Source organism: Salmo salar, chromosome 09 (assembly GCF_965601325.2).
Source record: "Salmo salar chromosome 09, fSalSal1, whole genome shotgun sequence".
Taxonomy (NCBI): domain Eukaryota; kingdom Metazoa; phylum Chordata; class Actinopteri; order Salmoniformes; family Salmonidae; genus Salmo; species Salmo salar.
The window spans coordinates 21,013,507-21,036,364 of NC_138299.1; the positions used below are offsets into that span (position 1 = coordinate 21,013,507).

The following is a 22,858-nucleotide window of genomic DNA, read 5'->3' on the forward strand; positions in this document are numbered from 1 at the left end:
ATCTTTTGTATCCTCTAGCCATTCCTGCAGTCTCTAGTCACTAGATTAGCCTTATTGAGACCTCAGTGGAGCTTTCTTTGATAGTTCACTAATCACACACTGTCTCCCATCAGAAGTACGATGCAGATCTCTTTAAGATGGCCATGCCCTGTCTGAGTGCCATATCTGGGGCCTTACCGCCTGACTACATAGACTCCACCATCAGCACCACCCTGGAGAAGCCTGCGTCTGTGGACGCGCAGGGCAACTTCGACCCCAAACCCATCAGCACAGCCAAGTGAGTGGCCATCAGAGACTAGTGTGCAGGGTGACTGTCTGAGCAAATTAAGGACAATTTAAATAAAGTTATACCACTCTGACTTGTAATTGAATAGCTTTTTATAGGTGCCACTTTGAAATTATGCACACAATTTATTTGATGTAATGTGCAGTGCTTTTATATACTTTGACTGTGCATTTGCATATGCTTTATTCCAGTATGCATTATTTTGGATGCTCCAGATTTATACCTGCAGTGAGTAATTTTTACTCTGTCTTTACAGCATATCTCTTCCAGAGAAACTGGAAAATGTTGCCAACAAATATGCTGAGCATTCCCATGACAAATGGTCAGCAGAGAAGGTAGGCCAAAGATGAGCTCCTCTGCCAGGGAAACGTGTATTTGATGCTGCAAAATGACACCAGGAATCAATTCTTTATTGCAGGGCGTAAAGATTAAGAATAAAATGCTTTGGCACTGTATTTTATAAAGGCTTTCCAGTACTCTCTTGGAAGAAAGACTATGAGGCTTGTTTCAGGGTTGCTCACTCTATCCTATTTGGGTTGAAGAACTAGCTGGTAAAATGTAATATCAGCTCTGTTGAAGGGTCATACTTGTCTCTGCACTTCAGGTGATGTTGGGATGGAAGTACGGAGACTGTATAGATGAGAAGGCCAAGACTCACCCTCAGCTCAGGACCTACAAAGGCCTCACAGAGAAGGTGTAGTTCATTGCAGCATTACACAGCTTAGGGTTCGAATTTCAACTACAGCATGCACTAATGTGAGCACTAGTGACGTCCTAACTGATTGTTAACTCTTGTTAACTCTTGGTGTGTGTATCCGTGTCTGTGTGCTGTGTTAACTCCTGTGGTCCTCAGGAGAAGGAGATCCACAGGTTGCCGGTGAGGGAGACTCTGAAGAGCATGCTGGCTATGGGCTGGAACATTGACAGGACCAAGGATGGAGAGACCATGTCCCTACGGGAGAGTGAGAAGATGCGGAAGATCTCCCAGTCCTCCTCTCAGGTACTCAGTCTGATGGCCCACTCCTCCTAGTGCTGTATATACCAGGACTGCTGAGTCGGATGTTCAATGTTTATTTTGACTTCTAACTCGTTTTTAACGTTGTATTTTGGCAGGGTAACAGTTTCAACCCAACACCAATAGACACCAGCAATGTGGTTCTGTCTAGACAGTTACAGGTGAGTGAACCTCACAGCTGTTATTTTGTAACTGTAAATAACTATTTTGTTTATGACTAGGCTGTGAATATGTTATTTAATTAACAGATGTTGTCTTTGCTCTTTGGATCAAGGGCATGATGGAGGTTGTGGCTGAGAATTATCACAACATCTGGGCTAAGAAGAAGAAGAATGACCTTGGAATTAGAGGTGATTCTATAATACTCTTCAATCACTGTGAGATGGAGGAGCCAGAGGAATGTAGTCAGAGTAAATGTGAGATTTATTGGTTCTCTTTGTTTCAGTGTTGTTGTTTGTGGTTACAGGTGGGGCAACTCACCCTCTGCTAGTGCCCTATGACACCCTGACTGCCAAAGAGAAGGCCCGGGACAAAGAGAAGGCCCAGGACATGTTCCGCTTCCTGCAGATCAACGGCTACGCCATCACCAGGTCAGTGAGTGCGTGTGTGCGTGCATGTGTGGGTGTGAAAACTAAAGACACCTTCAGTCGAGACCGAAGACATTGGTGTGACAGAATTACACTTCATCATTCCCTTCCTTCTGTGTTGTAGAGGTCTGAAGGATATGGAGCAGGACTCTTCCTCCATGGAGAAGAGGTTTGCCTACAAGTTCCTCAAGAAGCTCCTCAAGTATGTGAACTCAGCCCAGGAGTTCATCGCCCACCTTGGTAAGAGCCTGCTTAGCGTTCATATCAATGTCTTTGAATGCTCCTCTACCTTTTCTCTGTTATGGACAATGCTGCCTCAGTCTTCTCTTTATTTACCTTTTGACCTTGTCATTTCAGAGGCCATGGCTACCAGTGGTAAGACAGACAAGTCACCTCATGAGCAAGAAATCAAGTTTTTCGCCAAAGTGAGAATATTGTGAATCTGTGAAACAAATGAACATTTAAATGCAGTAGATGAGATTGCACAAAGATTGTCACACGTCTTGTAAATAGTTTTTTTGCCTTTAGGTCCTCCTCCCTCTGATAGACCAGTACTTCAAGAACCACTGTCTCTACTTCCTGTCTTCTCCCAGTAAGAACCTGAGCAGCAGCGGCTATGCATCTAATAAGGAGAAGGAGATGGTCACCAGGTCGGTACACTACCATCTCACAACCCTGCAGCGAGTTACACTTTCTCACTACCTGCGTATGCTACTTACCTACTCTTCTCTGAATACTCCCTTCCTCTTGTCATCTTTTCCTCCTCTTACCCTTTAACCTCCCTGCTTTCGTTCTTTCTCTCTCTCTCTCTTTTCCAGCCTGTTCTGTAAACTGGCAGCTCTTGTCAGACACAGGATTTCCCTCTTTGGTAAGGAGCTGATTTGGTGCTTTTTTAAATTGCTTTCATGAGTGACTTAGTGTGTGATATGTGTGCTAATCGCTGTACTGTGTTCTCCTGTAGGGAGTGACTCCACCACCATGGTGAGCTGTCTCCACATCCTGGCCCACACACTGGACACCAGGTGGGTGGAGCTCAGTCCTATAGTCCTATGTCGCAATATACGTCCACAGTTTGAAATGAAATCAAAGGTTTGAAAGAGGTCTGTTACGTAGCAATTCTACAGCACATGTCATTGGAAAAGAGGCCACCTCATGTCTAACCTATACAACATTACATTACTTACATTACACCATGTTTATACTCACCAGTTTTAGTTTTTCATGCCATCTTGGAATCATTGACATTAAGAGAAAAAACTCCCACTGGCATTTATACAAGTAGACTTAGCATGCATAGACAGCATGCACTGTAGCTAGCTCTGGGCTCCTAGTGTTCTTCAGAACCAATGTGTTGTTTCAGGCAACAGTTCTAAAAACGGAGGTTAAAATAGCAATGCATTAAACATGATGTTGACACTGAGGATGTAGTTACTGTACTGTGCCTGCCCATAGGCTTTGTCTTTCACCTCACCTCCCTGTGGGAGATTCAACACAGAATCAAAAAAAAACATTACGACGAGTCACAATGTACTTGACAAAATATTGACTAATCTAATCTGCTTAATGTATCAAACCGTTTTGGTGTAATATTTCTGCACATACCTACACTGACAACCTTTCCTTGAATCTAGATATTTACATAATTTACTGTATAAATCATGCGCTGTAAATATTCTAGGTCAGATGGGAGCTGAAATCTCAGTCCCTTGGGAGCTCTCTGTAGTATAGCTGGCTCTTCTCTATGAAAATGAAGCTGTCCTTTGGGAACTCTTCAATCATACGGAAGTTATTGTTCTCAAATACAATAACTTTAATATCCCACATGGGGACATTGTGTGGTTATTGTTTGCAAAAATGGCAACAATGACAGACTACACACTCCTCCATCATTATTAACCCCTTCCCTCCGACAGGACGGTGATGAAGTCTGGCTCAGAGCTGGTGAAGGCGGGGTTAAGGACGTTCTTCGAGAACGCAGCGGAGGACCTGGAGAAGACCCTTGAGAACCTGAAGTTGGGGAAGTTCACCCACTCCCGCTCACAGATGAAGGGCGTGTCCCAGAACATTAACTACACCACGGTGGCACTACTGCCCATCCTCACTGCCCTGTTTGAACACATCACCCAGCACCACTTTGGAGTGGACCTGCTCTGTGAGTGACCACAGCAAGACCTACAGCTGTAGGAGATAGGAGGAGTGGAGCACTGCGCTTTAAATCATGTCGCTGACGCTGTGCATATCAATGTAAGCACGCTTTCTGCTTTGTGTTTTCAGTGGATGATGTCCAAGTGTCATGCTATCGTATCTTGACCAGCCTCTATGCACTCGGGACTGGAAAAAACATCTATGTGGAAAGGTAGTATTATTTACATATTGATATGAGACTGCTATCACATCACAGATAGTATAAAGCTGTGATCTGTGTCTGTCTCTTCCTCTCCCCTGCAGGCAGCTGCCGGCCCTGGGGGAGTGTCTGGCCACCCTGGCAGGCGCCATGCCTGTGGCCTTCCTGGAGCCACTGCTCAACAAACACAACCCCTGCTCTGTGTTCAACACCAAGACTGCCCGCGAACGTGCCAGTGAGTTCCACACTATTATGATGCTGTATCCCGTAATACTGCATTAAATGGTTGTTTGCTTATCAGTTGTTGTGGTTATGTTTGTGTTGTGTTTGTGTAGTCCTAGGCATGCCAGACGCAGTGGAGGAGATGTGTCCGGAGATGCCTCGTCTAGACGTCCTGATGAAGGACATCAACGACATGTCTGAGTCTGGGGCGCGCTACACAGAGATGCCCCATGTCATCGAGGTGGTGCTGCCCATGCTGTGTAACTACCTGTCCTACTGGTGGGAGAAGGGCCCAGAGAACCAGGCGTCTCCGCACAGTGGGGGCAGTGTGTGTTCCACCACCGTCACCTCAGAACATCTCAGCCTCATCCTGGGAAACATCCTGAAGATCCTCAACAGCAACCTGGGCATCGACGAGGCCTCCTGGATGAAGAGGATCGCAGGTTAGTTGGGTTGCATTACTGTGTGGGAGTGTACAGCAGTCTGTCACAGTGGGTTGGAGCTTTAGGAAAACTATCTGCATATTTGTATACAGTACTGATCAGAAGATCCATAGACTGACAAAAGATTGTCTTTTGCATTCCTAGCAAGAGTGCTTTTGTATTGTTTTATTTTTAATTTCTAAGAAAAACAACTGACAATGTGTTTCTCACTATGACTTCTGTCCGTGCAGTGTACGCCCAGCCCATCATCAGTAAGGCCAGGGCTGTTCTGTTGAAGAGTCACTTCCTGCCTACGCTGGAGAAGCTGAAGAAGAAGACCGTGAAGGTGGTGTCGGAGGAGGAGCTACTGAAGGCTGACAGTAAGGGAGACACCCAGGAGGCTGAGCTCCTCATCCTGGATGAGTTCGCTGTGCTCTGCAGAGACCTCTACGCCTTCTACCCGATGCTCATCCATTACGTAGACAATAACAGGTGAGCCGGCTAATTGAGTTGTTTACAGTGGAGTGAAATGAGGTGATGTGGTTGTGTTTCATCAGTACCCTAGGACCTATTGTAATTCAAGACTACACTGGTTTGGGGGCAAGGCTGTGGAGCAGAGGATATTATATTGATATAATGTTTGTTCATCTCTCATAATTTATTATATACATATTCAGTACCAGTCAAAAGTTTGGACACACCTACTCATTCAAGAGTTTTTCTTTATTTTTACTATTTTATACATTGTAGAATAATAGTGAAGACATCAGAACTATGAAATGACACATATGGAATCATGTAGTAACCAAAAAAATCGAAATAGATTTGAGATTCTTCAAAGTAGCCACCCTTTGCCTTGATGACAGCTTTGCACACGCTTGGCATTCTCTCAACCAGCTTCATGAGGTAGTCACCTGGAATGCATTTCAATTAACCTCTTACATCTAGACGTTCCGCTACGGAACACCTGTTCCAATATCCAATGATAGGCGTGGCGCGAATTACAAATTCCTCAAAAATCAAAAAACTTCCATTTTTCAAACATATGACTATTTTACACCATTTTAAAGACAATACTCTCCTTTATCTAACCACACTGTCTGATTTCAAAAAGGCTTTACAGCGAAAGCAAAACATTAGATTATGTCAGCAGAGTACCCAGCCAGAAATAATCAAACACTCATTTTTCAAGCTAGCATATAATGTCACAAAAAACAAAACCACAGCTAAATGCAGCACTAACCTTTGATGATCTTCATCAGATGACACTCCTAGGACATTATGTTATACAATACATGCATGTTTTGTTCAATCAAGTTCATATTTATATCAAAAAACAGCTTTTTACATTGGCGTGTGATGTTCAGAAAATGTATCCCCACCGAAAACTTCCGGTGAATTTACTAAATTACTCATCATAAACGTTGACAAAATACATAACAATTATTTTAAGAATTATAAATACAGAACTCCTTTATGCAATCGCTGTGTCAGATTTTAAAATAGCTTTTCGGCGAAAGCACATTTTGCAATATTCTGAGTACATAGCTCAGCCATCACGGCTAGCTATTTTGACACCCGCCAACTTCGGGGCACACTAAACTCAGAATTAGTATTAGAAAAATTGTATTACCTTTGCTGATCTTCGTCAGAATGCACTCCCAGGACTGCTACTTCCACAAGAAATGTTGTTTTTTGTTCCAAATAATCCATATTTATGTCCAAATACCTCCGTTTTGTTCGTGCGTTCAGGTCACTATTCAAAGGGTAACGCGCGAGCGCATTTCGAGACAAAAAAATTCAAAATGTTCCATTACCGTACTTAGAAGCATGTCAAACGCTGTTTAAAATACATTTTTTATGGTATTTGTCTCGTAAAATAGCGATACTATTCCAATCAGACAATAGTGTATTCATTCAAAGAGGAAAAGAAAAAACAGCATGGTCTCGTGAACGAGCATATCCAATCTCTTTGTCACCAGGCAGACCACTGAGAAACTGAGCTACTATACTCTGCTCAGAGACAGAAGACGCCTCAATCCGCTTTCTAAAGGCTTTAGAGAGCCAATGGAAGCCTTAGAAAGTGCTACGTAACCCCAGAGATACTGTAGTTTTGAAAGGGACAAGAAAGAACTACAAATTCTCAGACAGGCCACTTCCTGCTTGGAATATTGTCAGGTTTTTGCCTGCCATATGAGTTCTGTTATACTCACAGACACCATTCAAACAGTTTTAGAAACTTCAGAGTGTTTTCTACTAATAATATGCATATTCTCGTTTCTGGGCAAGAGTAGTAACCAGTTTAAATCGGGTACGTCTTTTATCCGGCCGTGAAAATACTGCCCCCTAGCCCAGACAGGTTAATGCGTTTGAGCCAATCAGTTGTGTTGTGACAAGGTAGGGGTGGTATACAGAAGATAGCCCTATTTGGTAAAAGACCACATCCATATTATGGCAAGAACAGCTCAAATAAGCAAAGAGAAACGACAGTCCATCATTACTTTAAGACATGAAGGTCAGTCAATCTGGAACATTTCAAGAACTTTCAAGTGCAGTTGCAAAAACCATCAAGCGCTATGATGAAACTGGCTCTCATGAGGACTGCCACAGGAAAGGAAGACCCAGAGTTACCTCTGCTACAAAGGATAAGTTCATTAGAGTTACCAGCTTCAGAAATTGCAGCCCAAATAAATGCTTCACAGAGTTCAAGTAACAGACACATCTCAACACCAACTGTTCAGAGGAGACTGCGCGAATCAGGCCTTCATGGTCGAATTGCTGCAAAGAAACCACGTCACAACACAAATGAACAGATGATCTCCGCATGTGTGGTTCCCACCGTGAAGCATTGAGGAGGTGTGGGGGTGCTTTACTGTTGACAGTGTCAGTGATTTATTTAGAGTTCAAGGTACACTTAACCAGCATGGCTACCACAGCATTCTGCAGTGATACGCCATCCCATCTGGTTTGTGCTTAGTGGGACTATCATTTGTTTTTTAACAGGACAATGACCCAACACCTCCAAGAAGAAGAGTGATTGAGTACTGCATCAGATGACCTGGTCTCCACAATCACCTGACCTCAACCCAATTGAGATGGTTTGGGATGAGTTGGACCGCAGAGTGAAGGAAAAGCAGCCAACAAGTGTTCAGCATATGTGGGAACTCCTTCAAGACTGCTGGAAATGCATTCCAGGTGAAGCTGGTTGAGAGAATGCCAAGAGTGTGCAAAGCTGTCATCAAGGCAAAGGGTGGCTACTTTCAAGAATCTCAAATATAAAATATATTTTGATTTGTTTAACACTTTTTCGGTTACTACATGATTCCATATGTGTTATTTCATCGTTTTGATGTCTTCACTATTATTCTACAATGTAGAATAAAGAAAAACCTTTGAATGAGTAGGTGTGTCCAAACTTTTGACTGGTTGTGTGTGTACGTACAGTGGCAAGAAAAAGTATGTGAACCCTTTGGAATTACCTGGATTTCTGCATAAATTTGTCATCAAATTTGATCTGATCTTCATCTAAGTCACAACAATAGACAAACATAGTGTGCTTAAACTAATAACACAGAAATTATTGTATTTTTCTTGTCTATATTGAATACATCATTTCAACATTCACAGTGTAGGTTGGAAAAAAGTATGTTAGAATGGGCAAAACGGCCCCCTTCCTGAGCTTTTCACGCACGACAGTGTCTAGGGTTTCCCGAGAACAGTGTGACAAACAAAAAGCTTCCAGTCAGCGACAGTCCTGTGGGCGAGAATAGCTCGAAGGAGAATGGCAAGAATCGTGTAAGCTAAGAGGCGGGCCACAAACAGACAAATAACGGCGCAGTGGTGTGCAGAATGACACAACTCGTCAATCCTTGTCACGGATGAGCTATTGCAGCAGATGACCACACCGAGTTCCACTCCTATCAGCTAAAAACAAGAAGTGTCTCAAGTGGGTGCGCGATCACCAACACTGGACAGTTAAGTAATGGAAGAATATCACCTGGTCCAACGAGTCCCGGTTCCTGTTGCGTCATGCATGCTGATGGCAGAGCCAGGATTTGGCGTAGGCAAAGTCCATGAGTCCATGGACCCATCCTGCCTGGTGTCAACGATACAGGCTGGTGGCAGTGGTGTACCGCCGTCCAATCTGCAGAAACTGTGTGATTCCATCGCTTCAGCATGGACCAACATCCCTGTGGAATGTTTCCGACTTGTGGAATCCATGCCTGAAAAATTCAGGCTGTATTGGAGGCAAAGGGGGGTGGGGGGTACTAAATGGCTGTACCTAATAAACTGGCTGGTGAGTGTATAAAAATCATCTCTTCTTTCTCCTGCAGGTCCAGGTGGCTGAAAGAACCAGACGCTGACTCCAATGAACTCTTCAGAATGGTGGCTGAGATCTTCATTCTCTGGTGCAAATCACATGTACGATTGATTTCTCCTTATCAACCATGGACAAACTAGCGATTTAAAATGGATAGGACATTTAGATTGAGAAATGAGAAAAGCAGAAGGTGTCTTCATCATGTACATTGGTATTGCTCTTTCCTTAGAACTTCAAAAGGGAAGAGCAGAACTTTGTGGTTCAGAATGAAATCAACAACCTGTCTTTCCTGACTGGTGATAGCAAGACGAAGATGTCAAAGGTAGGGCTTATTAATATGTGGCTGCTTTCTGAGACAGACAAAACAGCAGGGGTGCAACTTTGCTTTTAGAAGTTTATCCAGTGAAATAAACACTCCCTCAGCCTACCTGACCGCTTGGAGGCATCTGCAGGGTCCTAAAGCACACTATTGCCTCGTTTTGTATCACATTCCAATGATACAACTGGGGGGGACTAAAATGCAATTTCAGTGAAAGTTGCGCCCTGCAAAACAGTACAGCATATTCCCACTGCTGGAGAGCTCTACTACTAAAGCTTGGAGCACTCTGCAACCCCTGTGGTCATGTATGTTCACATCCTAACCCAGCTAACCTCAGTCCAACCTCCTGCTGCTATCTGTCAGCACATTCCAGCTGAGCCTTGTTACTGGGCTCCATTCTGCAGATTCAGCTCTTTTTCTCTCCCTGCTCCAGCAACCCTAACACTCATATCCCCCGTGGCCAAACAACACAACTAATTTTCCCTCACAAACAGAAGCCATGTCACCACCTCAGGTACAGGGAATATATTTGTTGATAGTTTTATTTTTTTTATCCTGTCTGCTTGTACACTTAATTCACTGGAAGTGCCATGCTCTACCAACTGAGCCACACAGGACCACAATATTCTGCCCTGCCTTGCTGTTAACACATTACACCAGCCAATCATTAACGCTTATCACCCCTCCTTCATCAACCCTGCTTGTCATCATAACGAGTGTTTCTCATTCCCTTATGGGCCGAACATGTCCCAAGTCAACACGCCCATGACAAATAACATGATCACGTCACTGGTGTTTCTGGGTGATGGATATCCTGCGCTGGTGTGTGTGGCACCTACCTCCCACTGGCTGTCTCTATTACACGGAACCCAAACCGGCTGCGCGCGTGCGCCATCGTGCATACATTTATTTTGTCCCCCCACACCAAATGTGATCACGACAAGCAGGTTAAAATATCAAAACAAACTCTGAACCAATTACATTAATTTGGGGACAGGTCGAAAAGCATTAAACCTTTATGGCAATTTAGCTAGCTAGCTTGCTTGCACTTGCTAGCTAATTTGTCCTATTTTGCTAGCTTGCTGTTGCTAGCTAATTTGTCCTGGGATATAAACATTGAGTTGTTATTTTACCTGAAATGCACAAGGTCCTCCACTCTGACAATTAATCCCCACATAAAACGGTCAACCGAATCGTTTCTAGTCATCTCTTGCCCTTCTAGGCTTTTTCTTCTCTTGACTTTTATATTGCGATTGGCAACTTTGCATTACCGCCATCGACCTCGTTCGTCTTTCAGTCATCCACGTGGGTATAACCAATGAGGAGATGGCACGTGGGTACCTGCTTCTATAAACCAATGAGGAGATGGGAGAGGCAGGACTTGCAGCGTGATCTGCGTCAGAAATAGAACTGACTTCTATTTTAGCCCTTGGCAACGCAGACGCTCGTTGGTGCGCATGAGCAGTGTGGGTGCAATAACTGAATAATATAGATTTATAAATGTATTTTGTAGTCAGCCTGTGTCACTCAGCTCCTGTACTGGGCAGAGGTGTGTGTGTGTGTGTGTGTGTGTGTGTGTGTGTGTGTGTGTGTGTGTGTGTGTGTGTGTGTGTGTGCGCATCCATAGAGTTAATGGGGTTTCTTTCTCTCTTGCTGAGTTGAATATGAGTGTCTCCTGTGTGCCAGCTTCTTCCATTTTGTGTTTCTCAGTGCAGTCCTTTTTCTATAACACCTCACCGTATGGGTACAGGCAAACTGTGAGCGAATGCTGCTTTCAGGCTATAGCTACATTTGAAATGCTTCATGGGTAAATATTTTCTGCCGCTAGCGATGAAACAATGCCTTAGTTCCCTCTGCTACCCATAGGTTTAATTCAGCGTTCAGTGTGCTGTGCTCCCACTGTGAAATAAGCTCCAGTGAAATACAGCACAGTTAGAACAAGGTAGCAATTTAGAAAGTGACTGCATTGGCTATGTGGCCCATCTGATATATTACCAAATGGCACCCTATTCCCTATAGAGTGCACAACTTGCACACAAAAGTAGTGAACTATATAGAAAATAGAGTGCCATTTGAGACGTAACTCAGATCTTTTTTCAGTGAGTGCCAGGTGAAATTATTAATGTCATTCCGTCCTGGTAACAGTCAGGGGGTCAGGACCAGGAGAGGAAGCATAAGAGGAAGCGAGGAGAGTTCTACTCCATCCAGACCTCCCTGATCGTTGCTGCCCTGAAGAAGATGCTGCCCATGGGACTCAACATGTGCACCCCCGGGGACCAGGAGCTCATCTCCCTGGCCAAGACACGTTACCTCCTGGTGAGAGGGCCTGCCTAGCCCACACGGACCCATGCTGGTTGAGGATCAGGTATCACTGGCCACACACTGTCATCAGGTAGTGTATCTAATTGTTTTCATGTTTTGCTCAACAGAAGGACACAGATGATGAAGTGAAGGAACATGTGCGGCAAAATTTGCACCTTCAAGAAAAGGTGAGCTGTATATTATGGCATTATTGTAATCCATAAAACTAGCAACTCTATCAAAAATCTGGGATGTTTTCTAACTCCTACACTGTACTAACCCAACCCCAGTCAGACGACCCTGCAGTGAGGTGGCAGCTGAACCTGTATAAGGATGTGATGGTGAAGAACGAGGGGCCTCCAGACCCTGAGAGGACAGTGTTCAGAGTCCAGAGCATATCAGCTGCAGTCTTCCATCTGGAGCAGGTCAGTGGCTGGCTGCACCATGCATCCCCCTTACTGCCTACATCCACTTCTCTATCTGGGCCCCTTATATCCATGTTATAGATCCTTAAGCTGTGATCTCTATCCTGGATGCTTTATGTCCTGCTTCTCTGATCTTTACTCAACTTGATAATAGTCACATTTGTGAACCAAACCATACACCCTGTTTCGTATGTTATATTACAACTTACATATTTTGTCTTCATTTATTCAATGTAGGTGGAACAGCCGTTGAGGTCTAAGAAGTGTGTGTGGCAGAAGCTGCTGTCCAAGCAGAGAAAGCGTGCGGTGGTGGCCTGCTTCCGCATGGCTCCTCTCTACAACCTGCCCAGGTATCACCCAACATGTTGTGTAGTCAGTCCTTTACAAATATAAATATTACAATAGAAGAGTCAAATATTACAATAGAATACCCCAGCTGCTGATGTCAGTACTGGGAGGCAGCAGGCTGTGCTAAGTTTAGCATTCTCTCTCATTTCCAACCCTACACTATTTCTTTATCTATGCCTCATGAGTCTCACCCCTCTTTCTTGGGCTCTGACCCTGCATTAATATGAAGCGTCCCTCCCCTAATCTGTACGACAAATGTCTCGCCTCAGGCAGTTATCAATGAATAGAAAAGGACACTAGCAATTTCATGCCCTGTTGCACTGTAACTCAATCACAGAGACTCAGGAGGAGAGACAGTGGGGAGAAAAACAATTAAGAGCCCGACCTGGGGTCGGCCATCTTTAATGTGTGCTTTCATGTCTCTCCTCGTCACCAAATGATTAATTCCACCTAGTTATTGTTTTTTGGAGAATGTGACATTGCATTGTATTGTTGAGTAATCAGTAAGCACTGGCCTTTTGAGTCAAGGTAAATCTAGAAATGTTAAGGACGTTTGATGCAATGTCAGTGTACTTTTCCTTCCCACCTCAAATACTATCACATAACTCTCTCTGTACCCTTTGTGACAGTGGCTTACCACCCTTTTACAATATATCTACTACTCTGTCTCTGCTACTTTACCCTCTCTCTGTTCTCTCCTGAATGACTATACTGTACCTCCCCTCAGGCACAAAAGTAATAATTACTTCCTGAACACCTACCAACGCTATTGGCTCGAAAAAATGCATGAGAACACAGACTATGACAGTCTGCTCTCCATGCTAACGGTAATGTAATGTTCAGACAACGTTTGTGACCTCCTGTTCCTCCCCCCTCCTCCCAGCCATGGTTTGTACCATAACTATAACTCTCATACTGTGATCCCACTGGCTTTCTGACTGGTCCGCCTATTATAAAGCTACACTCATCACTGAAATATTCACTCTGACCAAATGCTTTTTCTTCTAAGTTATAGGTTTCTGTACCGATGTCGCTGTAATTTATATACCAAATATTTTATTTAGCTTTAATCATTACAGTGTACTGTAGATGTTGCTAGAATAAATGCGTCCTGTGATCATTTTTACTGGTGTATTCATGAAAGGGTTATGAAATGGGGGGGTGGGGGGGGGTACAGTTTAGACTTCCAAGGTGTTTCTCAATGGGGACCAGTTGGATTTGCCAGTGCCCCAGGTTTCCCAAACTCGGTCCTGGGGCCCCCCCTGGGTGCACTTTTAGTTTTTTTCCCTAGCATTACACAGCTGATTAAAATAATCAAAGCTTTATGATGAGTCGGTTATTTGAATCAGCTGTGTGCTCCTTGGGTAAAAACCAAAATGTGCACCCAGAGGAGGGGGGAAGCAGGACAGAGTTTGGGAACCCTGCCCTATACTAACCAGTATTAACCGTTCTTAACGTAATACCCCCCTCCTCTCCTCTTCCTCCTGGTCCACCCTGCTAACCCTCCTAATCTCCCTCTACCCCCCCAGGCATCGCTCTATTAACCTCTTCCTCCTGGGCTATCAGAGAATATGGATAGAAACAGAGATGTACTCTTTTGAAGAGAAGCTAGTGCAGGACCTGGCAGTAAGTACTGTACCTGTCCACCCCAGTGCCCAGCCCTCTCTTTGTGCTCTCTCTGTGGGGCTAGTCTCTTCTCTCTGTCCTCACCTGGCCGTGCTACAACACAAACGCTTCGCCAGTACAATGCCCGCCAAGTGCCGCAGGGGTTCTGCCAGTCATCCATGTTCTGCCCCTGGCTCTGTGTGGCTCTGTCCCTTGCAAACTGAAACGCCTACACGGGCACGCATGACATCACCCTGGATGTCAGTGCTGGCTGTACTGTACTGTAACTGTACCGTTGTCCATTTCCAGAGCTGTTTCCCTTCCTACAGGGGTAAGAGAGCATCAAACCATGATGCTACGGCTTACTAGTGAAATTTATGGAAGGTGTGGTGTCCTTCATAAATTTTCTGTTGCAGCATGGACAAAGCATAGTGTCATAGTCATGTCGTTTGAGGAATTTGTTGTAATCAAAGAATTCAAATATACTGTCCCTGTAAGGGTTGCTTTCTTTACAACTTTGATTCTAGATATCTCTGAAATTCTTCAAAACCCCCATGCCGTCCTGTGTAAGAACTTGCTACATTTATCAAAACAGCAATGAAGAAAAATGGTTATAAACACTCTATAACACTTTATAAGCCTTTTCACAGATATGGTAGATTTAAAATGTAGGGAAAGTGGGAACATCCTAAAAGAGATGACCATGTGGAATAGTATTCCCTCTACCACTATTTTTGCCCCATCCTTTCCTGGTGGCCTCTCTTCATTGGGAGAGTATCTGTGGTGCTCAGGGATAAAGTGGTAGACGAGTATAAAGTATTATAGAGTATGGATCAGGCTCATGGAGAGTCATGCTTAACTTCCATCTTCCTCCCTTTATCTCTACTGAACACACACCTTGACGCTAACCTTGATACTGCTGTATCATCTAAATGTACTGTGTGTATGTCCCTGTGTGTGGGCCTGCATGGTCTGCTGATGAGTGGCGTGTCATACCCGGAATGCTTTCAGTCTGTGTGATTTCAATGGGCCATCACACTAGTAATGAAGCAACATGGTGGGACAGGGTTTGACTGCACATTCTGCATCTAATTTCAATGTGCTTCTGTTTGTCAAGTACACCTTGTCTCTAAGGTGAGTGATGTACAGAGGAGACTGTTTTATATAATGGTAACTGCATATGGATAGTAAGTTATCCATATTTCTGCTTGATACCTTCCCACTAGGCACAGACGTGAGTTCAACTTCTAGTTTTGATTCACATTTTGTTGAGTTGTCAACTAATGTGACTTGAACGTGCAATCAACAAAACAATTCACGATGTCATTTAGGTTAAAGGTTGGGTGGGGGGAAAAAAAGACCATACCCTTACTTTTTGCAAATCCAATCAGTTTTCCACGTTGATTCGATGTCATCACATATGTTTTTGGGGTTGAAATGACGTGGAAACAATGTTGATTCAACCAGTTTTTGCCCAGTAGATTGGCCTTGGTAATCGTTATTCCTGAAGCGTGTTGCAGTGTCATTTCAACAACTAACTTTATTTGTTGCAATTTCACTAATTCAAAGTAAAGTTATTGTGATCTTTAAAATGTGTATCAACTCAGTGTAGGCACGTTTTGTCACTCAGAGGGTAAAGGGCACTGCTGTAATGACAGGTGATTGGCTGTCAGGGTAGGGTGGGACTCTAATGTGTGGCTGGGTGTTTGTGCAGAAGACCCAACTGAAGGTGGAAGAGGAGGAAGAGGAGGAGGCAGAGATGCAGCCAGACCCTCTTCATCAGCTCATCCTGCATTTCAGTCACAATGCGCTCACTGAGCGGAGGTAAACACACACACACACACACACACCTAGGCACCTGGCATCGTGCTGCTAGCTCCATCTGTGCTATGTAATATTGCTGGTGTATCCCTTGGCTAATAAACTGTCGCATTGAACTAAAACACTGCAGCATTTCTCCCCACACAGGGAGAGGCCCTCGAGCACAAGTAATTGTGTCACATTTGTTCTTAGTCATGCACCTGAGAGATGTGTTTATTATGGAGTGTATTTGTTTAGTTATGTAAGGTTCATTCACACATGTTTATCCTGCTTTTCCATTCAGTTCTTTGGAAGAGGATCCTTTGTATATTGCGTATGCAGACATGATGGCAAAGGTACAAAGCATATATGAATCTGCTTTTGGATACATGTCTTTAGTGTCATGTAGAGGTCAACAGAGATCTGACTACCAAAGCTTTTGTCTTTAGAGTTGTGCAGAAGATGAAGAAGAAGAAGATGAAGAAGGAAAAGAGAAAACGTTTGAGGTGTTTTGGACCTCCCATCGAGATACTAGATTTGACTAGTTTCAATGGTTTTGTAAGGAGCTGTGTTTGTTTACATGGTGTGTGTTTACATGATGTTTGTTGACCTGTTAGGAAAAAGAGATGGAGAAACAGAAGACTCTGTACCAGCAGGCCAGGCTGCATGACAGAGGAGCTGCTGAGATGGTGTTACAGATGATCAGCGCCAGCAAAGGTACACACACACACATATACACACACACACACACATATACACATACACACACAATATGATCCCTGATTATCCTCTTTAGGTACGCTTGGGCCCATGGTGACCTTTACCTTGAAGCTGGGCATCTCTATACTCAACGGAGGCAACATACTGGTTCAGCAGGTATATCAGAATATTTATGGTCCATATCAATCTTTTCAGTATGTACAGTGGCACTGTACAGCTCAATTTGTTTTGTGTATTTCCTTTTTTGTAGAAAATGCTTGACTATCTGAAGGAAAAAGGAGATGCTGGCTTTTTCAAGAGTTTGTCAGGACTCATGCAGTCTTGCAGGTAAAATGATATCACAACACACAAACAAATCTTTGACTGTTTGACATTCAAACAGAGCAAAACTATTCATGTTAAAGGACATAAACCACGTTGGCTCTCTTTCCTTCAAAATCATTAGTGTCCTGGATTTGAATGCATTCGAAAGGCAAAACAAAGCGGAAGGTCTTGGGATGGTGACTGAGGAAGGATCAAGTAAGTGAGGGGAAACACTAGACTACCTCAGACAGACATATGCGGAATCTCTCTTTCCTGTCAGAAAGGAATGACATTTGAGTTCTGATATATTAAATACATACATATCTTAGAATTGTTTTGTGTTAACGAAAAGTAATTGTAGATGTGTTTTGATTATAAGATGACAATTAATTTTCTTACCATTGAGAGTCAAGTCCACTTGGTACTATTGGCGAATGCTGAACCATGATGCTCCGTACAGATTTGTTATGTCTAAAACCCTAAACAAGTATAAAGTATATATATTAAGTAGATAACAAATATATAATTCTAAAGACTCCATATTGATTTCATCTGATCCCTCCCACTTCCTCCCACCCAGCCACAGGGTCATAACTTGCCTATCTTCTGATTGCCAACCAGTGAATGCTCACAGACAAAGCCTGTCTAAAATTGCGTTATTCAACTACCGTAATTTCCGGACTATTAAGCGCACCTGAATATAAGCCGCACCCACTGAATTTAAATTTTTTATTTTTTTTGGAACATAAATAAGCCGCACATAAGCCGCAGGTGCCTACCGGTACATTGAAACAAATGAACTTTACACAGGCTTTAACGAAACACGGCTTGTAACAAAACATTTAAAATTAGCAGTAAGCTTTAGTTGTCGTTTTGCACTGAGTCAATTCCTCACGCTGCTATTTCCAACCTCTTATCATCGACTCATTAAGACCAAGCTCCCATGCAGCAGCTCTATTTCATTTTCCAACAGCCAGATCAATCGCCTTCAACTTGAAAGCTGCATCATATGCATTTCTCCGTGTCTTTGCCATGATGAGGGTGACAAAATGACTACCGTAATCAGAATGATGGGAAGTTTGAGAGCGCTTGATTTAATCTAAACAGTAAACAAAAAGGTTATTTGACCTTAATCCATTCGGCAATTTCATTGGTCTAATGAAAGCATCATGCCGCCAAAAAACTGAGCACGTCACAGAATGTGTTTTTTTGGAGAACATTTTTTTGAAAGCCGGAAAAATCCATATATTAGCCGCGTCATTGTTTAAGCCGCGAGGCTCAAAGCGTGGGAAAAAAGTTGCGGCTTATAGTCCGGAATTTACGGTAATATGATTTGTGGTGGGTTGCTTTTACTGCTTGTGCTACACCAAGTGGTCACTGTGTTCCTATTAACACCATGTTGTAAATTCTGAATCGGCCCATAGAGAAACTATTCCATCATATTTATAAGCAAGCAATAACAGCAGTCCATAAGGATACACCACCTGTCATTACGATTGGTCAGCTGATGTCCAACCCACCAGCTAATGATTGGCCCATGCCTTTGTTGTGTTAGAAGAAGGCCTGTGATAGGGCTACTACAGATACATGGTGCCGCATTAGCGCGCCACGTTCGCTCCTGTGTTTGTGATGAAAAAGCTCATCTCCATGTCACGTATGTCATTGTGTCTGTGTTCATGAGCCTGTGCTACTGTATGTTCCTCAGTCATGTGACATCTGAGCACTGTCTGTCAACATGATAGAAAACAGATCTATACACAATAGATCACCCACCATAGAAGCGGTTGGATCTAATGGAGTGCATACAGTAAATGGCTATGTTCTCCTAGATACTCCAGCTCATTCCCACCTCATGTAACCAGGCATAAGTGATGGTGACTGCAGTCCTGTAGTGTTTTTCACCCCCTGTCCAACACCAGTCCTGCCAAACTGTGCAGCAGAACCTGTAGACCTACCTACCTGAGACTCTTAACCGCATGTCTACTGTATGTCCAACGCCTAAAGTGATGTCGATATAGATCTCTTCTTCCTTACTTCTTATTGAAACTCAATGTCTTCTCCTTTGCTTATGTCTGCTTTTTTTGTTTGTTTCTTCTCATCATATTTTAACTCATCGGTCGCAGTCAACGTGAGTGAGCGGGGTAAATACATGGTTTAGATTCTACTCATTTCGCAATGCTGCCATCCTGATTGCTCTCCGTCCGGCTCCCACCCGTTCCCCCTCCCCTCTGTCTGGAATGTAATAATAAAATACTGATCTGAAGGAACACATGCATGCTCCAATAAGACATATGGTCAGATTGTTCAATCCATAGCATCAGACCCAGACTGACTCTTAACTCTCTCTCCTCCTATATAAAGTTAGTGCTTGTGGTCTATGTGGAAACTTATCTGTCTCTTTATGTTGATACTACTAACCAATATTACTTGATAAAGTAAATTAGATATAAGAATAACATTCCCAAAGCTTTGCTTGTATCTGAAGTACAGAACAACAAAGCTCTGCCATGCAGTTGTATACCGAACATCCTTCCCTACATACAGTATGTACTGTATATCAAGTCAAAGTGATATGAATATCTCATAGAGGGAGCATATACTTTCATGACAAAGTCTCCTAGTCTAGGAGCTTGAGGACTAGACAGCAGCTTTGTATTGAAGTGAAAGTTATGCTAGCCATGGTGTAAGCTTGTGTTAGATCAGGTTGAGGGGGTTGCCTGATTTCTAGCCCCCTCCTACCCAAAGGGGACAGTCGTCAATCTCATCTCCTGTGTCCAGGTTCCAAAGTACTGCAAAACGATGAGTTCACTAAGGATCTCTTTAGGTTTCTGCAACTGCTCTGTGAGGGACACAACAACGGTACGTCCAAAACTTTCTAGAACACCTTACCTCAATACTGGTTAAGGTACTCTAGCCTACCTGTGACTTTAGTTCGGAGAGATCCGAATTATTTGTGTTTACTGCCCACAATGTACTATGTATATCATTACCTGATCCTCTAACCATTCATTGGTATTTGACCACTTTCTCTTTCTTCAGACTTCCAAAACTTCCTGCGGACTCAAACAGGGAACACGACCACCGTAAATATCATCATCAGCACTGTGGACTACCTGCTTCGACTGCAGGTAAAATACTATCCCCCACCTTCACTCCGTATATGCTTTGTGCGTAATGTCTGTTTACAGTATCATGTGTTACATGTTGATTTGTCCAATATTAGGAATCCATCAGTGATTTCTACTGGTACTACTCTGGGAAAGACATCATGGATGAGGCTGGCCAGCGGAACTTCTCCAAAGCCCTGGCTGTGGCCAAGCAGATTTTCAACTCTCTCACTGAGTACATACAGGTAACACAAGCCTCTTGGGTTGGAAGAAACTAGCCTTCACAGACAGGAATGTGTTCAATGGTTAATCATGGTGATTCAATCGTCCTGACTTTAGTGATCTTCTCTTTGTGACGCCAGGGCCCGTGTATTGGGAACCAGCAGAGTCTGGCACACAGCAGGCTATGGGATGCAGTGGTGGGATTCCTGCATGTGTTTGCCAATATGCAGATGAAGCTGTCACAGGTAATACAACTCAGTACAATTTCCTAATCAACTCACTTTTACTCAACCAATATTCAATCTATGTCATCAGATATGAAATTGAATAGCATCTGATTCATGTGATGCAACATCAAACTATATGTGGATAGAGAGTTCAACAATCTGCTTTGTTGCCACTAGAGGTCTCTCTTAGCTCAGAGATGTACTCTGCAGCATGTCTAGTTGACAGGCTTTTCTCCCTGCCTTAATTTGAAAGGTTATGAAGGCTGTGATCCATCACTCCCACAGCCAGACACCTTAGATGTGCTTTGTGGCCAATAACCCAGATGGGATCTAAATGAAACCTCTCGTACCATCTTAGTTTATCTCAGGGTTATCCAGAGGGGCTGGGGTGTTTGCAGGTGGACAGATTGACAGGGCGGTTGGGCGCGTTTTGATTAAGCTAATCAAAGTCCCTCCTCAGATTTATTATGTGCTGTGAGCCGGCTCAAAGGAGGCCCAAAATGAGTCAGCCCCTCCCAGCCATCTGCTTGGGCCCAACAGAATGACATTAGCTTGTGTGCTGATGGATGGCTGGGACCTAGCGCTCTCAGAGGGCCTTGATCTCTCCAAATGCCATGCTGGGATATTAGCAGCGGACTGGCCCCAGACAGAGAGCCGCGCTAACCTTTTTGATGTGGTGAAGGATGTGTCACAAAGTTGCTTTCGTTTCCTTTCCCCCAGGATTCAAGTCAGATTGAGTTATTGAAGGAGCTGCTGGACCTGCAGAAGGACATGATCGTGATGATGCTCTCCCTTCTGGAAGGTTCTATTACCTTTTCATCTCAGTCGTGACTCATCATGGAACACATTGTGGTCATATCTAGAGGCACTGACAGAACGTTCGCTACCAGCATATGCTCTATCCATTTTGTCCCTAAAACACTTAAAACGGATGTATTTACTTGAATGATATTACATGATATCAAACACCTATCCATTCTACTTTGACAATTCAATTAGCAGATTGTATTATGGTAACTTTGTACTTTCTATTGTTTGTTCTAAACCAGGGGTGTCAAACTCAATCAGCCCACGGGCCGTATTGAAAAAACACAACGAATTCGTGGGCCTGACATTATGTTTGTTTTTACAACATCAAAACACCTGCATACAACTGTGACCCAAACTGGTCATTGTTTTATTACAAATAATATGTCCCTTTATAATGTCCACTTATGTACATAGGGTGCTATATATAGCATTTTAACATATTAAAACAAGAGATACATACAGTGCATTCTGCAATTATTCAGACCCCTTCACTTTTTCTACATTTTGTTACGTTACAGCTTTACTCTAAAATTTATGAAATAAAAAATAATCCTCATCAATCTACACACAATACCCCATAATGACAAAACGAAAACAGGTTTTTAGATGTATTAATTTGTGGGTGTCCATCACCCATTTCATATATGTTACGAATTCGCAAAACGTACTATATGTTGCGAATCTGCAAAACATATGATATGCTAAAAATTCTAGCTAGGTGGTTGACGTTAGCTAGGATAGGGTTTAGAGGTTAGGGTTAAGTTTAGGAGTTAGGCTAAAGGGTTAGGGTTAGCTAAAATAGTTAAGGTTAGGGGAAGGGTTATCTGACATGCTAAGTATTTGCAAAGTTGCTAAAAAGTAGTACGTAGGTGAAAGTTGCTAATTAGCTAAAATGCTAAAGTTGTCCGTGATGAGATTCGAAATTGCAACCGTTGGGTTGCTAGATGTTCGCGTTAAAAACCTACTCATCAACCCTGACCAACCACCCTACTTTCGTTTTTGCCATAAGTAACATAATAAAATAATCCCCATCAAAATCTGTCAATTTAATCTAGAGATATCAATGTTTTTTTTTTGCATTGGATGCTTCTCAATCCACCGATATATCGCACTTCCACATCTGCGGTGAAAGGTATCAGAACTAGAATGGTCTTTGTCAGACCCGAAAATCGATCTTCTCACGAAAACGTCTGAAGCATCCAAACGATTTGACCTACAAAACTCTATGCAAAGGGGGGATTCCCATGAACACGATGTTGTTTTCCGTTTTGCTGTATGACTCCCGTGACTCGTCTGAAGGTAACAGGTACCGGTTTTAGAAAATAAATGGAAGTATGGAGGCAGTTTTGATACCTAAAGGGGTCCTAAAATTCCAAAACATAGCTAAAAGATCCATGGTATGACCATGTTAAAACAATGACATATGTCATCTTAATTTCATAAAGTAGATGACTCAGCTGTTGACTCATTTATA

At 43.1% G+C, this 22,858-nt stretch overlaps 1 protein-coding gene across 1 annotated transcript in view; it reads left to right on the forward strand.

Annotated features, from left to right (window-relative positions):
- Nucleotides 1–22,858, forward strand: part of LOC106610839 (ryanodine receptor 3) — a 161,675-nt gene that overhangs the window by 123,796 nt on the left and 15,021 nt on the right. Inside the window, exons 51-87 of the mRNA XM_082955486.1 lie at nt 114–277; nt 543–621; nt 891–980; nt 1,140–1,286; nt 1,400–1,462; nt 1,576–1,651; nt 1,768–1,891; nt 2,013–2,128; nt 2,246–2,313; nt 2,417–2,538; nt 2,707–2,756; nt 2,850–2,910; nt 3,802–4,040; nt 4,163–4,244; nt 4,337–4,467; nt 4,568–4,897; nt 5,128–5,368; nt 9,211–9,298; nt 9,427–9,519; nt 11,662–11,832; nt 11,946–12,005; nt 12,108–12,242; nt 12,480–12,592; nt 14,120–14,216; nt 15,910–16,019; nt 16,300–16,351; nt 16,445–16,501; nt 16,613–16,712; nt 16,792–16,871; nt 16,966–17,042; nt 17,161–17,234; nt 19,142–19,159; nt 19,797–19,877; nt 20,058–20,146; nt 20,242–20,370; nt 20,488–20,592; nt 21,295–21,376. Coding sequence (XP_082811612.1) covers nt 114–277; nt 543–621; nt 891–980; nt 1,140–1,286; nt 1,400–1,462; nt 1,576–1,651; nt 1,768–1,891; nt 2,013–2,128; nt 2,246–2,313; nt 2,417–2,538; nt 2,707–2,756; nt 2,850–2,910; nt 3,802–4,040; nt 4,163–4,244; nt 4,337–4,467; nt 4,568–4,897; nt 5,128–5,368; nt 9,211–9,298; nt 9,427–9,519; nt 11,662–11,832; nt 11,946–12,005; nt 12,108–12,242; nt 12,480–12,592; nt 14,120–14,216; nt 15,910–16,019; nt 16,300–16,351; nt 16,445–16,501; nt 16,613–16,712; nt 16,792–16,871; nt 16,966–17,042; nt 17,161–17,234; nt 19,142–19,159; nt 19,797–19,877; nt 20,058–20,146; nt 20,242–20,370; nt 20,488–20,592; nt 21,295–21,376 — 3,994 coding nt within the window. The remainder of the gene's footprint in view (nt 1–113; nt 278–542; nt 622–890; nt 981–1,139; nt 1,287–1,399; nt 1,463–1,575; nt 1,652–1,767; nt 1,892–2,012; nt 2,129–2,245; nt 2,314–2,416; nt 2,539–2,706; nt 2,757–2,849; nt 2,911–3,801; nt 4,041–4,162; nt 4,245–4,336; nt 4,468–4,567; nt 4,898–5,127; nt 5,369–9,210; nt 9,299–9,426; nt 9,520–11,661; nt 11,833–11,945; nt 12,006–12,107; nt 12,243–12,479; nt 12,593–14,119; nt 14,217–15,909; nt 16,020–16,299; nt 16,352–16,444; nt 16,502–16,612; nt 16,713–16,791; nt 16,872–16,965; nt 17,043–17,160; nt 17,235–19,141; nt 19,160–19,796; nt 19,878–20,057; nt 20,147–20,241; nt 20,371–20,487; nt 20,593–21,294; nt 21,377–22,858) is intronic.